The sequence below is a fragment of the Procambarus clarkii genome, chromosome 27, assembly GCF_040958095.1.
Source record: "Procambarus clarkii isolate CNS0578487 chromosome 27, FALCON_Pclarkii_2.0, whole genome shotgun sequence".
Taxonomy (NCBI): Eukaryota; Metazoa; Arthropoda; class Malacostraca; order Decapoda; family Cambaridae; genus Procambarus; species Procambarus clarkii.
This window is the reverse complement of record NC_091176.1, coordinates 14,409,934-14,428,086: the sequence shown is the minus strand read 5'-3', so window position 1 is coordinate 14,428,086 and position 18,153 is coordinate 14,409,934. Positions and strand designations below refer to the sequence as shown.

Sequence of the window (18,153 nt, the reverse complement as noted above, 5' to 3'; positions counted from 1 at the left end):
TAGATTTGACGGTTCTTGAAATCCATCCTATAATTTTTCTGGCAGACGCAATATTTGCTTGGTTATGCTCTCTAAACGTTAGGTCGTCAGACCTCATTATTCCCAAATCCTTTACATGCTGCTTTCCTAGTATGGGCACATTTGATTGTGTTTTATACCCTGGATTTTCTTTAAGGTCCTCATTTTTGCAGTACCTGGAATTTATCACTGTTAAACCACGTAATTTTCAGTTCCCCAGTCGAAAATTTTAATAATATCTTCTTGTAGTTATTCAATGTCGTCAGCAGAGATAATTTTCATGTTAATTTTTGAATCATCTGCAAAGGATGATACGAAGCTGTCACTTGTATTTTTGTTTTTGTCTATATCTGATTTGGGAATAAGGAAAAGCAGTGGTGCAAGGACTGTACCTTGAGGTACAGAGCTTTTAACTACCTTTTTATTTGGTTGACTGTTACTTTGTTCTGTTAGACAGAAAATTTAATATCCATCGACTTACTTTACCTGGTAATTCCATTGAGTTCATTTTGTGTGCTATCACTCCATGGTCACATTTATCAAATGCCTTTGCAAAGTCCGAGTACTTTGTGCAGATGAGTCACAATAACGTGGCACAAAAATTCGTGTACTTTGTTTTTTCTTCTAATGACTCGGTGATTTTGTTGTAGTTGTCAAGTAGCTACGAGAGGCATGATCTTGCCACTCTAAATCAATATTGGCCTGTGTTGCGAAGGTCATTGAAATTCAGGAAACTGGTGACCCGACTCCTGATCATGCTCTCAAATACTTTTATGTGGGACGTTAGTGCAACAGGTCTATAATTCTTAGCCAATGCTTTGATCCATTCCTTATTTAGAGGAGCTATGTCTGCTGATTTAGGCGCATCTGGTATCTCACCCGTGTCCAAGCTCGTCCTCCACACTGTATTGAGTACACCAACCCTGATATACCAGTGCCCAGACTTAAGGCACAACCCTTAGTTTCTACATACTTGTAGTGTCCTAATACAAAATGGCGAGGAGGTGCGTGAGGTACCAAGTGGAGCTGAAACAGAGGGAATACAGAGAACATATACGGCACGCATAGACGCGATAAAGCACCTAAATTATTGGGATCGTCTCAAAGCCCTCCAAATGTACTCACTAGAAAGAAGACGAGAGAGAGATATCAAATAACATACACCTGGAAGATACTGGAGGGCCAAGTACCAAATTTACACAGTAAAATAACAACGTACTGGAGTGAACGATATGGAAGAAAATGCAGAATAGAACCAGTGAAGAGCAGGGGTGCCATAGGCACAATCAGAGAACACTGTATAAACATCAGAGGTCCCCGGTTGTTCAACACCCTCCCAGCAAGCATAAGAAATATTGCCGGAACAACCGTGGACATTTTCAAGAGGAAACTAGATTTATTCTTCCAAGGAGTGCCGGACCAACCGGGCTGTGATGGGTATGTGGCCCTGCGGGCCGCTCCAAGCAACAGCCTAGTGGACCAAACTCTCACAAGTCAAGCCTGGCCTTGGGCCGGGCTTGGGGAGTAGAAGAACTCCCAGAACCCCATCAACCAGGTATCAACCAGGTACCAGGTAGGAGGAGAATCCCCCCCCCCCCTCCAACAGTCCACTAAACGTTAGAATAAATGAAACTGTAGGAGGACCGTTGGCCCATACGAACCAGCTCCTGTTTATATGCACGGAAAGAAATGCAGCAAAGAACCAACGAGGAGTAGAGGTGCCATAGGTAAAAATCTGAGCTCTGTATTTACAACAGAGGTCCACACCTGTTTAATACCCTCCCAACAAGCATGAGAAATATTGCCAGAACTAAGGTGGACTTCTTCAAAAAGCAATCAAAAAGCAACAACAACCTGTTGGACCATGTTAGAAGCCTGAAGCCCGGCCAGAGCTCAGAAGCCCCCACACTCGGGGAGTAGAAATACCTCCAAAACCTTCTCCAGGTATGAACTCATTTATATAAATACAAATTATTATTATATTATACATGAAATACATTTGAAACATTATACATTGGATTTTGTATTCATAGGCACACAATGTAGATAATATAAAGCAAGGAATATGCAGAGCGCTGAAACAATCCATCATGCTCACATCAATTGTGTAACCCGATAATTTGTTCCCTAAATGAACATCCCTGTCTCCAAACCAATATTTATTCATGTCTTTCCCAAATCTAACTTATCCAATTTATATCTATTATTTCGAATATCATTTTAAATTGATATATTTAAAATATTTCTCTCTCTCATCCATTTATATACTTTCATCATGTCACACATTCTCTAGTAAGACGAGTAAAGGGAGAATTAAGCTTTTATCTTCATAAGAATTGTTTCCAAGTTCTACAAAATTTGCAAATCCTGTGTAAATCATTTATAAAAATTAAACAAAAAGAGGCCTCAAGACAGAACCTTCAGAAAAACACATTACAAGTTTCTCACTTAGTCCTGAACCCCATTTATGCTAACTTTCTGGTTTCTTTGAAATTACTAGACTATAATCCAATTTGGGATAAGCCCTACACCCCACCCCCACCAAATACCATCGGGTTTCTTTAATTTTGTAATAAACCTTGTGTTGCACAGTATCAAAGGCCATGCTAAAGATACAACGTCACAATCCTTCTCGCTATAAACTGCTTCAAATATATTGGATAAAGAATGGCAGTAAATGTATTCAATATGAGCAATCCTTAATAAAACCATGGTAATAATACTGGATATTATTTTATTTGGTTTCTCCAACCTGTCCATTGAACCTATTGGTAAATCTTAAAAGATCAATATGAGGCCATGTTTGGCACCCCCAATAAACAACATACCAGAAGCATACCTGGAGAGGGTTCAGAGAGTTTTTCAACTCCCGGAGCCTGGCCTGGGGCCAGGCTCCCAATGCCAGGCTTGACTTGTGATAACTTGGTCCTGCAGGCTTGGAGCGGCCCACAGGCCCACATACTCACTACAACCTGGTTGGTCCAGCACTTCTTACAAGAACTTGTCTAAATGCCTCTTCAAGACATCCACCTTTGTTCCGGCAATATTTCTAATGCTTGCTGGGAGGGTGATGAACAGCCGTGGACCCCTGATGTTCAAACAGTGCTCTCTGATTGGCACCTCTACTCCACACTGGTTCTATTCTGCATTTCCTTCCGTATCTTTTGCTCCAGTATGTTGTTATTCTGTGTAAATTTTGGACCTGGCCTTCCAGTATCTTCCATGTTTATGGTATTTAATACCTCTCTCATTTCGTTTTTACATTTCGTTTCTCTCTCATGGTCGGATATTACCACAAACTCGGAAGACTTTGAAAGAGAAATTGACAATATGCCTGTGCACTCGGCTCCTGGGCCTGACTCGTGGAATTCAATATTCATAAAGAAATGTAAAGTACCAGTAGCGAGAGCACTCAGCGTAATATGGAGAAAGAGCCTGGATACAGGGGAGATACCAGCAGCACTTAAATCTGCAGATATAGCTCCGTTGCACAAGGGGGGGGGGGATAAAGCCTTGACAAAAAATTATAGGCCAGTTGCACTAACATCACACATAATAAAAGTGTTTGAAAGAGTGATTGAGAATCAAATTTCTAGTTTTATGGAAAACAATGAATTGCACAATCCAGGACAACATGGATTTACAGCGGGACGATCCTGTCTGTCACAGTTACTCAACCACTATGACAAAATCACAGAAGCCCTAGAAGAAAAGCAAAATGCAGATGTTGTATGCACAGACTTTGCAAAGGCGTTCGACAAATGTGACCATGGGGTGATAGCTCACAAAATGAGGTCAATAGGAATAACTGGAAAAGTAGGACACTGGATACTCAATTTCCTGTCGAACAGAACACAAAGAGTAACAGTCAATCAGATAAAATCGAGTCCAAGCGATGTTAAAAGCTCTGTACCTCAATGTACAGTCCTTGCACCGCTACTGTTCCTTATTCTCATATCTGATAGACAAAAATACACGTCACAGCTTCGTGTCGTCCTTTGCAGATGACACAAAAATCATCATGAAAATTACCTCTGCTGAAGACATTGAAAAACTACAAGCAGATGTCAACAAAGTTTTTGATTGGGCAGCAGAAAATAACATGATGTTTAACAGTGATAAATTTCAGGTACGGCAAAAATGAGGATCTGAAACATAATACAGGGTACAAAACACAATCGAATCTTCCCATAGTAGAAAAACAGCATGTCAAGGATTTGGGAATAATGATGTCCGACGATCTAACGTTTAGGGAGCACAACCAAGCAAATATCGCGTCAGCCAGAAAAATGATCGGATGGATTACGAGAACTTTCAAATCCAGGGATCCCATCACAATGGTTGTACTCTTCAAGTCACTTGTGTTGTCCCGTCTCGAGTACTGCTCAGTACTCACTTCCCCCTTCAGAGCAGGAGAGATTGCTGAAATAGAGGGAATACAGAGAACATATACGGCACGCATAGACGAGATAAAACACCTAAATTATTGGAATCGTCTCAAAGCTCTCCAAATGTGTACTCTAGAAAGGAGACGAGAGAGATACCAAATAATATACACATGGAAAATAATGGAGAGTCGGGTCCCAAATCTACACAGTAAAATAACAACGTACTGGAGTGAACGATATGGAAGAAAATGCAAGATTGAACCAGTGAAGAGCAGAGGTGCCATAGGCACAATCAGAGAGCACTGTATAAACATCAGAGGTCCGCGGTTGTTCAACGTCCTCCCAGCGACTATAAGAAATATTGCCGGAACAACCGTGGACATCTTCAAGAGAAAACTGGACGGTTTTCTAAGAGAAGTTCCGGATCAGCCGGGCTGTGGTGGGTATGTGGCCCTGTGGGCCGCTCCAAGCAACAGCCTGGTGGACCAGACTATCACAAGTCAAACCTTGCCTCGGGCCGGGCTTGGGGGAGTAGGAGAACTCCCAGAACCCCATCAACCTGGGTATCAACCAGGTATAGAGTACACTTTGAGACGATCCCCCATACCTCTGTACCGTTACATAATGGTCATACAACCTGGGATTCCACTGAATCCAGAGTGTATGGCAGTCACATGTAAAAACTTTGACTGGCCTTCAGACGTCCTGTGGATTCAGTGACATCCCAGGGTGTATAACCATGTCACTGTACAGAGATAAGGTGCATGGCTGGGAGTATTCGCTGGTTAAAGTTACTACTTGCTTGATACCTGCTTGATGAGGTCCTGGGAGTTGTTCTACTTGCTATCAATTTTCTCATGGTCCATATTGCTAATGATATTCCTGAGCCTGTATAGCAACATCTCATTTTATTTTCGTTATCTTTAGCACGAAAAGTCCTGTCCAGATACCCTGCCTGGAACCTACATCTAAATCAGTGTGATTACTATATATCCTTTTGTTGGCCAGCATACCTGGAGAGGGTTCTGGGAGTGCTTCTACTCCCCGAGCCCGGCCCGAGGCCCGACCGCCTGGAGACTGAGCTATCATCTCGCAACACTCGTCCTCCAGGGCAGAGAAGGCATTTGAAATCCTTACAGCAGGAGCAACTAATCTATAAAAAAATGGACAGACACCACCAAATAACAGGGAGGCTGATACTGTTAGTACGGTACCAGCAATGAAATTAAACATCTTGATTTGAATATAGTTAATATAGTATTCGATAAAATCTTGCCACAGCTCCGAAGGATACCTGATCAACCAGGCTGCGAGCACCAACGTCTAATAGCCTGGTTGACCAGACCACCAACCAGGAGGGCTAGTTACGTCGAGACTGGCCTGCATGGAATATTGATACCCAAAGCCAACAACTGGTAGCCACACGACTGCAGAAGATGCAAACTGACTGAAATATGAATGGAGGAATTATGCCCCCTTCCCCTCAGAAAAGTACTTTATAAAGTTATAAGAAAGGATCCCAAGAACAGAACACGATGATCTGGAAACAGCTACCCGAGTTAGAAAGTAAAATGTTCTAGGAATCAACAATGCCAAATACAATACTGGAACACGCATGAACAGACCAACACTGTGCAGAAGCCTGCATAGCATGTTAGGCAAACATGTGAGCAGCAATGGCGAACCTTGAACACTATCTACACGAGACCAGTACTGGAATATGCGGGTTCTGCAAGACATAAAAAGTACAAAAAAGACTTTATAATAGAGAAGAGAGAGGGAGCATGATCACAACATTTTGTACAAGATTCTTAGGAGGACTTAATAGGCGTAAACAGAGACGAGATGTTCAGATGTGGAAGAAAAATCCCGGGCATGTAAGGAAGCAGTTATTTTGTGTGAGAATACCACCCATCCTCCCGTTTAGATAGCAGTTTATGTGCACCACAGTACAAAGATTGACGTTCTAAGCAATTAGATAGTAGAATTTTGTACTATACACTTAATAGTCCGAAAAAATGAAACTAAAAACAAGCATATTTCTAGGCCTAGTATAGCACAGATATGTACTATATTAGGCCTCGGATATCTTTTATTAGGCCTTGGACAGTTAGGTTAGTTTGTCTTTGCAACATCAATAGCAAATCTTTTCCAGTTTGTCCAAATTCAATAGTGCCGATTTATACTTTCTAATTACGTTGTACGTCAGTCTATGTACTATGGTCCTCATCATTACTATAAGTACCACCAAAACAGGAGGATGGACTGGAGAATAATACTTGAATTTAATGAGATAGGTGAAGAGTTAATCACGGCTAACTATTTGCAATTATAAAAGCAAGTATGATAAAAACAATAGTGTCTGGCGTCATTGTATCACGTGACTGACAACACAGTAAGGTGAGGTTCTTCGAGCAGGGACTCTGCCGAGCAAGCACACCTCTGAGTACGTGTCCTACCGAAGGCTCCAGAGTCGTAGATGCCCTTAAACGAGCTTCCTCTAGAGTCACCTCCTTGAGAGTTTCCACTCAGGGCCACGGGACCCTCCGGTAGTGCCCTGGGTCCGAGTCCGAGTCTCCAAAGGACCTCCTCGGGTGTTCTCAGCACTGTCCCATGGTCAGCAGGGAGAGAGAAATCGACTGTAAATGTCATTCTGTGCTGCCTTTCTTTCCTCTTAACTCTCTTCCCTGACCCCCCCCCCCCCTTTTCTCCACCTCTAGGAAAAGGTACTTGTGGAGAGAGAACAGAAAAATTGGAAAATAATGATTAATAATAAGAGAAGCGATAATATACATACGGAAGGGGAAGGGGGTTATTGAAATAATCAAACTAATCACTTGCAATAATAATGGAATATATTAGTTTATTCCATTAATCTGTATTTTTATCATTTTAAATAGAACTTATAATTCAATGATTATAATTTCTGCAGCGTACATAAAGATTACTACTGGTTTCTTAAGGTCTCCTTTAGGCCTAGAATTAATTATTAAAACACCTTTTTTAACGTCTTAAAACAAAACGTAGTAATGTGTACGTTCTCGGCAATTCAATTTAGGTTCATCCATCTAATTAAGAACACTTTTGCAACCATTCGCCCTCGCCCACAGGAACTCGTGCCTACCTTCTCATTGACAGTTGAGAGGCGGGACCAAAGAGCCAGAGCTCAACCCCGCAAGCACAGGTATACCAAGGCACCACCACGAGACCTTAATTAAACCACCAAAGCGCCCAACCGCGGTGATGCGGTTACCAACTGTACCTTTGGGAATAGTTGAGGGGAGGTCTCCTGCTGCTGGCGGGGCCCCGGGAGGAGTTGGGGGTGAGGGAGGTGGTTGTGGGGACGTCGGCGGGCACCACGTCCTTTATCCACCGTGCCTGACGCAGGTCCGCCAAGTAGTTCTCCCGTTCCTGCACGTGGCCGCGGGCACTGTTGAAATCTGTAGACAGGAAAACAGAGATGAAGAAACGACGGAACAGCGTTAAAAGTCAATACAACGTCTCGGGTTTTGACGAAGACTTAAATTGTTTATAGATTGAAATGCGCACGCACGCGCGCGCGCGCACACGCGCGCGCACACACACACACACACACACACACACACACACACACACACACACACACACACACACACACACACAGAGGGGCCTCGCAGCTGAATGGACAGCGCTCTGGGGTCGTAATCCTAAGGGCCAGGGTTCGATCATAGGCACAAACAAATAGGCAGTTTATTTCACTCTGTTGCTCCTGTTCACCTAAGAGTAGATAGGTACATTGTAGTTAGAAAGCTGCCACGGGCTGCTTCTTGGGGATGTGTGTGTGTGTGTGTGTGTGTGTGTGTGTGTGTGTTAGAAATATATGTAGTATAAATAATAGAGGAAAACTAAATGTTAGAAAAGCGGAGTCCAAGAGCTAATGGCTCGATTCTGCAGATACAAACAGTAAATACACACACAGGTACAAGGGATGAGATATGAAGAGCGACTGAAGGAACTGAACTTGACGTTAGAGGAAAAAAAAAGATAAGATGCTCAGATGAGTCAGAGAGATGTTAGAAGTTTTCTTTTAGTGTGAGAGTAGTGGGGAAATGGAATGAACTGAATGAGCACATTGTGGAAGTTCACTTACTATTCATTTAAACTAGTTTTAAACCTAGGTATGATAGAAGAACACGAGTCATTGCTTTTAACAACAGGCGGCATCCAAGAGCCAACACTCTGCAGGCACAAATAGGTGAATACATACACACGCGAAAGGTGGCAAGTAGGAAGGTGAAATCTAATATATAACCAAATCGTTCCGTGCCCTTCAGTCTAGGTGAACTAGAGTCAGGAGCCACCTGCCAGATACCTGGTTGATGGGGTTCTGAGAGTTCTTCTACTCCCCAAGACCGGCCCGAGGCCAGGCTTGACTTGTGAGAGTTTGCTCCACCAGGCTGTTGCTTGGAGCAGCCCGCAGGCCCACATATTGAATATGGTACACCATATTTGTGGTGGATATCACCAAGAACTACGAGTTGGACATAAACCTTCACCTATTATATACTAAACTACCAACAATTTCGAGACGCTTATCTCTGCAACATTGTTTACACGGAAGCATCTACAGATCCAGCACAAGGGGTGACCCGTTACCAAACTCGCAGGATGGGGAAAAAGACCACACAGCAGCAGCGTGCTCAAGGACCCAATAAGCTTTGTGCTTTAAGAAGCAACTTCTAAGGGAGGACAAATAGGCAACAATCCACTTCTACGCTGGTAGAGGCTAGACCAGGTGTCCGGGCCGGCCACGGTGGGAGGCCAGGTGTCCGGGCCCGCCACGGTGGGAGGCCAGGTGTCCGGGCCCGCCACGGTGGGAGGCCAGGTGTCCGGGCCCGCCACGGTGGGAGGCCAGGTGTCCGGGCCCGCCACGGTGGTAGGCCAGGTGTCCCGGCCGGCCACGGTGGGAGGCCAGGTGTCCGGGCCGGCCACGGTGGGAGGCCAGGTGTCCGGGCCGGCCACGGTGGGAGGCCAGGTGTCCGGGCCGGCCACGGTGGGAGGCCAGGTGTCCGGGCCGGCCACGGTGGGAGGCCAGGTGTCCGGGCCGGCCACGGTGGGAGGCCAGGTGTCCGGGCCGGCCACGGTGGGAGGCCAGGTGTCCGGGCCGGCCACGGTGGGAGGCCAGGTGTCCGGGCCGGCCACGGTGGGAGGCCAGGTGTCCGGGCCGGCCACGGTGGGAGGCCAGGTGTCCGGGCCGTCCACGGTGGGAGGCCAGGTGTCCGGGCCGTCCACGGTGGGAGGCCAGGTGTCCGGGCCGGCCACGGTGGGAGGCCAGGTGTCCGGGCCGGCCACGGTGGGAGGCCAGGTGTCCGGGCCGGCCACGGTGGGAGGCCAGGTGTCCGGGCCGGCCACGGTGGGAGGCCAGGTGTCCGGGCCGGCCACGGTGGGAGGCCAGGTGTCCGGGCCGGCCACGGTGGGAGGCCAGGTGTCCGGGCCGGCCACGGTGGGAGGCCAGGTGTCCCGGCCGGCCACGGTGGTAGGCCAGGTGTCCCGGCCGGCCACGGTGGTAGGCCAGGTGTCCAGGCCGGCCACGGTGGTAGGCCAGGTGTCCAGGCCGGCCACGGTGGTAGGCCAGGTGTCCAGGCCGGCCACGGTGGTAGGCCAGGTGTCCAGGCCGGCCACGGTGGTAGGCCAGGTGTCCATGCCGGCCACGGTGGTAGGCCAGGTGTCCATGCCGGCCACGGTGGTAGGCCAGGTGTCCCGGCCGGCCACGGTGGTAGGCCAGGTGTCCCGGCCGGCCACGGTGGTAGGCCAGGTGTCCCGGCCTGCCACGGTGGTAGGCCAGGTGTCCCGGCCGGCCACGGTGGTAGGCCAGGTGTCCCGGCCGGCCACGGTGGTAGGCCAGGTGTCCCGGCCGGCCACGGTGGGAGGCCAGGTGTCCCGGTCAGAGCACGGAACACCAACGGAGGCGTCGTACACCAGGAGGGAGAGTTATGTCGGCTTAAATCACTGGTACAACAATAGCAGGAGCTGAAGAGATCTGTGCCGGAGTTGATCACGCTGACACGAGGCTGGACACGTGTGATGGCTATCATGATGCACGGCCAGCCCACCTTCAGCGTCTTCTGCACCGCCTGCGGCAGGTGGCTACCACATCTGCCTCCCAGGTACAGTCAAACTGGTGCTCCATCCTTAAAGTTAGCAGCCTACAGCGGTCCAGCAGTTAGCAATCTTTGGCGTCGTGTGGCTCTACAACATCCTGCTATGTTGAGTTTACCTCAACACTATGTTGAGGTGATCAACATGGTGTTGCGTGTTGCTAACTGGCTCCGGGAGTTCCATCTCTTGGTCCCTGGCTTACAACTCTTGGTTAACGGTTACAACACACTACCTCCCAGTCACCACAGCTGAGAAATGCCCGACACGCCACTGAAACATTACAATTGTAAAGCTCGGTAACGCTATCCAGTCCTCTAACTCAGCACCTTAATTCACTTCGTCACTCTCGTGGAAGCTCTCTGGACCTTCTCAGTTATATTATTCGGCAGCTCGAGATGCGGCCTCTATAAATTGGGATGCCGTATATTCCAGCACTGGCCTCAGTGTATAATAACGCTTTAATCAGATTTCTGCCAGCGTCGCGCGCGCGCGCGTGTGTGTGTGTGTGTGTGTGTGTGTGTGTGTGTGTGTGTGTGTGTGTGTGTGTGTGTGTGTGTGTGTGTGTGTGAGAAAGACGCCAACTCTTAGGTTACTATTTTCAGAACTTCTCCTCCCCGGGTTGTACTGTTCCTCTAGGCTCTTGTTATGTTCTCACCATTACTACTTTGCATTCATCTTGGATGAATTCCATGTGTTGAGGTGTAAGAGCGAGGTGATGGAGGCCAGGGTGTGCGCGCCACGGGGCGAGGTAGCAGGCTCACGTCCCATATGATTGGCAATAAAGCCATTGTGTTCCCAATATACAAGGGGAACACGGAACCAGTTTACTTAGTACCTAGAAAACCCTAGAAAATACCAAGAAAAACGTATTCAATTCAAAGCATAAGAAATATTGTCGGAACAACCGTGGACATCTTTAAGAGGAAACTAGATTTATTCCTCCAAGGAGTGCCGGACCAACCGGGCTGTGGTGGGTATGTGGGCCTGCGGGCCGCTCCAAGCAACAGCCTGGTGGACCAAACTCTCACAAGTCAAGCCTGGCCTCGGGCCGGGCTTGGGGAGTAGAAGAACTCCCAGAACCCCATCAACCAGGTATTCAAGAGTGTGGACAGAGTAAGAACAACAGAAGGTAGCGTAAAAGACAATAAGGGTTAGACAGCTCTTAACAATGACATGCTTTCTGAGCTCTCTGACTCGTTTACGTATCTTGATAATCTATTAGAGCCGTGTATGCCGTGATCATGTACCCCTCTGTTTCCGTTTACCTTCAGTTTGGCGAGGTATGGTTCACAAGCCTTTCTGCATGTGTTTGGAATACATTGTTTGGTGCTTTTTAAGTGGGGGGGGGGGGCTGCATACAAGAGAGCAGGTCTCACGTAGGTAGTACATAGCTCCTAAGGTTTATGAAGGCTACACGGACGTTAGCCAGTTTCGAATAATGTACTTATTACGTTTATTTGAAGGTTATTCTGTATTTTATGAAGGAATGTTTCCTCTTCAATTTGTACTGTTTTGTGCGCGCGTGTGCGCGCGTGTCTCATGAAACAAACATGTGATAAATGTTCCAGGAAGGAAACAACTGTAAGTGTTATTATTGGAAGCCCCTCCCCCCCCCCCCCCCCGCTACACACACACAAGAACAACACATCAGCTCACCTGTTATAGCTTGATCCGGACTTATACCAAGCTGCTGTATCATGTACCTGGAAAATATAATAATAATAATAATAATAAATAATAATAATAATAATAAAAATAAAAATAATAATAACAGGAACACGATCAGAGAGGTGCATGAATATCAATCTATTCCCCCCCCCTTCCTCCCCGAGCAACAGGCACTCGTGTCTATTACAGACAATTACTACAGGTGACAATAGATAGGCATCGACAAGATTGTCCTCACACCAAACAACCACCACTAGCACTCAATAACATTTACTCCTAGTGTCTGTCTTTGGCCCTAAAGCTGTATTTGCCCCCCCTTCTGAATATCAAACATTTGCAACAATTTATGCACTTGAAGAGCTAGACGATCACATGAATAAAGTGATCTACAGAAGGTCTGTTGACACGTACATTCAAGACAACAACTCTTGATATCCATCCCAACTCTTTTACATTATATATATTATATATATATATATATATATATATATATATATATATATATATATATATATATATATATATATATATATATATATATATGCTAAAGCTATTAACTGTACAGGAAGAGTACTCACCTGCAGATGATGTAGCCGGAGCGGTTGATGCCGTGGGTGCAGTGGACGCCAATCAGCTTCTCTGTGGAACACACACACCTCCAGTTACTCAACGGTCACACATTTAATACAGGAGGACAGTAGTATTAGCAGCAGTAATGAAACGTCCACTAAAACAATGTGTTGTGTGGAGTACAGTCCAGGTGATGACGCATGGGGGCGTCATCACCACACACAACAACACACCTACACACACACACACCTGATGATCTCCACCCCAGAGAGGGGGTGGGGGCGAGGGGGTGAGGGAGGGGTGATGGAAGTCATTAAGGACAACCCTCCACTTACACAACACAATCAGCCTATATATGCCACAGAACAAGCTTGGCACTGACACTTTACCTGTGTTGGTTCAGCCCGTCCTCTCCAGTTGCCACAACGGAGAAGGGAAGGGAATTGTCGGGAAAGCGCCAAGCCATTACGACTATATAGCACTGGGAAAGGGTCAGGATAAGGATTTGGAATGGGTCAGGGAGGGAAGGATTGGTGCCCAACGACATGGACGGTCGGGGATTGAATGCCGACCTGCATGAAGAGAGACCGTCGCTCTACCGTCCAGCCCAAGTGGTTGGAGAAAATGGTGTATTAATACGCTCGAACCTAACCTAACTAGTCGCTTAGAAAACGTGAATGCTTGTAAGACGATGATTTATAGTACCCCTTTATTTGTCCGTTGGGGGAGTTTGACGCCAAAATGCGGTGCAGTCTGTGAGGTGACCAGCCTGATTGGTTAACGAGAAGCACCTTGGCAAACCTTTAATGTTGCATACCTATTGCACCTCAGCTTTTTAGTGGAGCTATTTTGCACATCCTGCCATGCCTCCAGCTTTAATATGGAGTTATTTTCGTGTGCAGATTTGGAACCGGTCACTAATATAATCCAAGTGGAAATTATTATATATATTCCTCTCCTGAATGCTAGTTCTTATATACTGTCAATTAAAGTGACATTTGGGACAATACGAGTGATCCAGTTTTGACTGAGTTATATCTTTACACCACTTACAAGTGTATGCTAGATAGATGACTTCTAAAGATAATCACGAGAAGAGTGCAAAGTCAATGTTACTATATAGCACTATAGATGGAGTATGGGGACGGTGTAGGAAGAGTGCTCAACCACTGGGACCGTCGGGAATCGAACGCCGATCCCGTCAGGAATGCAGCTATCGTTCTACCGACCAATCCAAGTGGCTGGACAATAGTTTCTGAAGTTAAACCAAATGAGTGAGGTTTAGGGAAGGAGAGGGCAGGCCCTGAAGACGGTGTGCGAGTGAAGGAAGGCAGCCTCACACGTCAAGCCTGGCCCCGAGCCGGGCTACGGGAGTAGAACAGCTCCCAGATTCCCATCAAGCAGGTACAATTCTAGGTACAGCCATGAGCCAGATACAGGAGCACCTGGGAGTGGACGTAACGCCAGACTCGGCATCACAGGAGTACAAAAATAACATTGGCAAACATAAGAATGGTATTTAGTCTTGACCCACAACCAACGCTCAAGCGTTATGAACACATTACGTCCTCAAGAACAGCTTAATCAACAGTGGATTAAATATTGACGTGTTTGTGGTGGAAACAAGTCATATATGTGCTGATTGAAACCCGATTATGTTTGAACATAAGACTTGGGAAATACTTCACTCGTATCCACCTCGTAGTGTAAAGCAGCCAAGCCGGTCTAACCAAACTACATAGCCTTGGTCTGTGTAAAAATACTAACCCAAGCCCCTAACCTGACCAGAGTATAAAGCTCCTTATAAAATGCAAAACCAAAGACATAATTCAAGTCAATTCAAGACATTAACAAGTCAAGCCTGGCCTCGGGCCGGGCTTGGGAAGAACTCCCAGAACCCCATCAAGCAGGTATGGAGGCGTCTATACCTAGGCCAAGCAAATGAGAGCCATAAGAGTCGGAGGAGTCGTTTATGAAGACATAAAATATGGGAATCAGACCTATTCAGAGAAGGAAGCGACAGGGTCAAAGATCTTGGAATGATAATGGCAGAGGACCTAACGTTCAATGTAGACAACAACGCAAAGCATCAACAGCAAGAGGCGGGACCAATAGCCAGAGCTCAACAATTACAGACACAACTAGGCGAGTACAGCCAGGAATAAGGGTGGATAATGAGAATCTTCAAAACAAGGACTGCCACACTCGTACTTTTTTTTTTTAATCAATGGTGCTATCTTGATTGGACAATTGGCTCAGTTCTCAAATCCCGTATCAAAGGTGGCGAGATCGCAACAGCAAGAAAACATGTATAGATCCCTTTCTACCTGCATGGAATCAGCGAAGCACTTAAAACTACAAGTACTGCCTGAACGCTCACAAACTGTACTCCCTGGAATGGATAACATCGTAATATACACATGGAAGTTCAGGTGACAAACCTGCACAATGAAATTAGAACTGAAGGGAGAAGTCTGACGAAATGTCATTAAACCTGTAGTGCAACGGTGTAAACATCAGAAACGTCCTACACCTCAATCACCTGCACACAAATACGAGACATATAGCTGGAACGACAGTAGAGCTTTCAATAATGAGAACTTGACAGACTTCTGCACGAGATACCGACCAGCCTGGCTGTTGTGGCTGCGACCCTGTGAGCTACAAAAGACAAAGGTCACAGTCGGGGGCAATTACCGAGGCTGGCCCCATCCTATCCTGGCCGGGAAGGACCGACTGTTGTGACTATCCTCTCAACAATAGGGGGGAGGGGGGTAGAAATAGCCTAAACTACTCTATCCCTTTGAGATGTATATCTTTCAATAAACATACTTGAACTTGACCTTGAACTCTCAACAGTCAAATCTTAGCAGCAGCACCCCAATTCTTAACAGTAGGCCTCTGCTGACCCAGCAGTGATTGGGTACAAGGGTGTTAAACGACTGGTATTCAAGGGAAATTAGCGAGTAAGGCTTACAGTGATCTATGGGATTCCAAAGTGATAAAAAGTTGGATTTGGGTGGAAGGGTGGGGGGTGGGGAGGAAAGGAGAGAGGGATAAAGGAAAGAGGGGCAAAGAAAAGGTTGGGGGGGGGGAGCAGAAAATGGGGATGGGAAGGGAAGAATAAATGTAGAGGGAGGAAGAAGAGAGAAAGGGAAAGAAGAGGGAGAGGGGAAGAAGGAAAGGGGGGTAAGATGCAGCGTCATGGAGTGCGCACTTTGACCCTCCCCCCCCCCTTTACACCCAACTGCGTAGGCCCCCAGATAACACTCCCCCCCCCCCCCCCAAGATGACAACTATCACGTCTTATCGTCCATATACCTGCTTTACAACCCCCCTCGCCTCACATCATAGTGGTTGGATTAATCACCAGTCAACAAGCCTTACTGGACGGTCAACTATCCACCAAGTTGTTAAGGCTTGGTGGTTGATGGTCTCTGCGGGACAAGCAGGTCGTTAACGTCTCCCCACAGAAACCGTGACCTATTCAGGAACTGTCACGGTCTGGGTAATGAGAGCCTATTGAGAAACGGCACTCTTCAAGGCACTGGTGGTCAAGCAGCGTCTGGAATGCTGTGCTGTGCTCGCTTCCCCCTTCCCAGGAAGGCAGGACATCCACAATGTGATCAAAGAAACCAGATACAGACGTGAAATATGTTTATAACAAGCTACATGAAGAACACATTAGGAGCGGGTAACCCTAACCTATGAAGTAAAATCATTTCTTTACAATGAAACATGATATACTTTGATGTCAGCCAGCAACCCATACGAGACAACCAGCTAATCACACAAGCCAGCCAACCTACCAGCACGCCAGCCAATCAACCTACCTACCTACCAGCACGCCAGCCAATCAACCTACCTACCTACCAGCACGCCAGCCAATCAACCTACCTACCTACCAGCACGCCAGCCATCCTACCTACCAGCACGCCAGCCAACCTACCTACCAGCACGCCAGCCAGCCAACCAACCTACCTACCAGCACGCCAGCCAGCCAACCTACCTACCTACCAGCACGCCAGCCAACCTACCTACCAGCACGCCAGCCAACCTACCTACCTACCTACCTACCAGCACGCCAGGCAACCTACCTACCAGCACGCCAGCCAACCTACCTACCAGCACGCCAGCCAACCTACCTACCAGCACGCCAGCCAACCTACCTACCAGCACGCCAGCCAACCTACCTACCAGCACGCCAGACAACCTACCTACCAGTAAGCCAGCCAACCAACCTACCAGCAAGCCAGCCAAGCAGCACCAGTGCCTGGTGAGGGTTGCCCTGTCCACACAAGACAATCCGTCATCTCTGGCCTTGGGGGGGGGGGGCGAGGACGCACGTGACTCAAGGGCAAGACTCCCTGTAGGAAAGTTTGTGCCTCACACTTCGTCAGGAAGGTGTTAGTTTAATGATTCAGAGACGAGGCCACGTGGGATGTTGAATGTGTTACAGATGTTGACTGCGCTAGGAAGATGTTGGCTGCGTCGGTGGAATGTTGGCTGGATCCGGCGAGACCGGGTGGCTGTACCGGGGTTGTGACTGGTTAGTGATTCAATGACGTTGACTGAAACTGGAAGACTGTTGACAGTGGAGCAGATTACCCCCAGGACTGGACGACGGTTGTGCCAGGCACACCATGCAACTGTGGACACGAGCCACAGATTGAACGATTGAAAACATACCAATTATATATATATATATATATATATATATATATATATATATATATATATATATATATATATATATATATATATATATATATATATATATATATATAATGTGTGGAGAGAGAGAGAGAGAGAGAGAGAGAGAGAGAGAGAGAGAGAGAGAGAGAGAGAGAGAGAGAGAGAGAGAGAGAGAGAGAGAGAGAGAGAGAGAGAGAGAGAGAGAGAGAGAGAGAGAGAGAGAGAGAGAGAGAGAGAGAGAGAGAGAGAGAGAGAGAGAGAGAGAGAGAGAGAGAGAGAGAGAGAGAGAGAGAGAGAGAGAGAGAGAGAGAGAGAGAGAGAGAGAGAGAGAGAGAGAGAGAGAGAGAGAGAGAGAGAGAGAGAGAGAGAGAGAGAGAGAGAGAGAGAGAGAGAGAGAGAGAGAGAGAGAGAGAGAGAGAGAGAGAGAGAGAGAGAGAGAGAGAGAGAGAGAGAGAGAGAGAGAGAGAGAGAGAGAGAGAGAGAGAGAGAGAGAGAGAGAGAGAGAGAGAGAGAGAGAGAGAGAGAGAGAGAGAGAGAGAGAGAGAGAGAGAGAGAGAGAGAGAGAGAGAGAGAGAGAGAGAGAGAGAGAGAGAGAGAGAGAGAGAGAGAGAGAGAGAGAGAGAGAGAGAGAGAGAGAGAGAGAGAGAGAGAGAGAGAGAGAGAGAGAGAGAGAGAG

At 46.9% G+C, this 18,153-nt stretch overlaps 1 protein-coding gene across 1 annotated transcript in view; it reads right to left on the bottom strand.

Moving 5' to 3' along the window:
- LOC123762693 (uncharacterized) overlaps nt 1–18,153 on the bottom strand; it is a 39,071-nt gene that overhangs the window by 4,282 nt on the left and 16,636 nt on the right. The window contains exons 3-6 of the mRNA XM_069332087.1: nt 12,791–12,868; nt 12,201–12,247; nt 7,669–7,846; nt 5,420–5,559 (exon numbers count right to left, since the gene is read on the bottom strand). Coding sequence (XP_069188188.1) covers nt 5,420–5,559; nt 7,669–7,846; nt 12,201–12,247; nt 12,791–12,868 — 443 coding nt within the window. The remainder of the gene's footprint in view (nt 1–5,419; nt 5,560–7,668; nt 7,847–12,200; nt 12,248–12,790; nt 12,869–18,153) is intronic.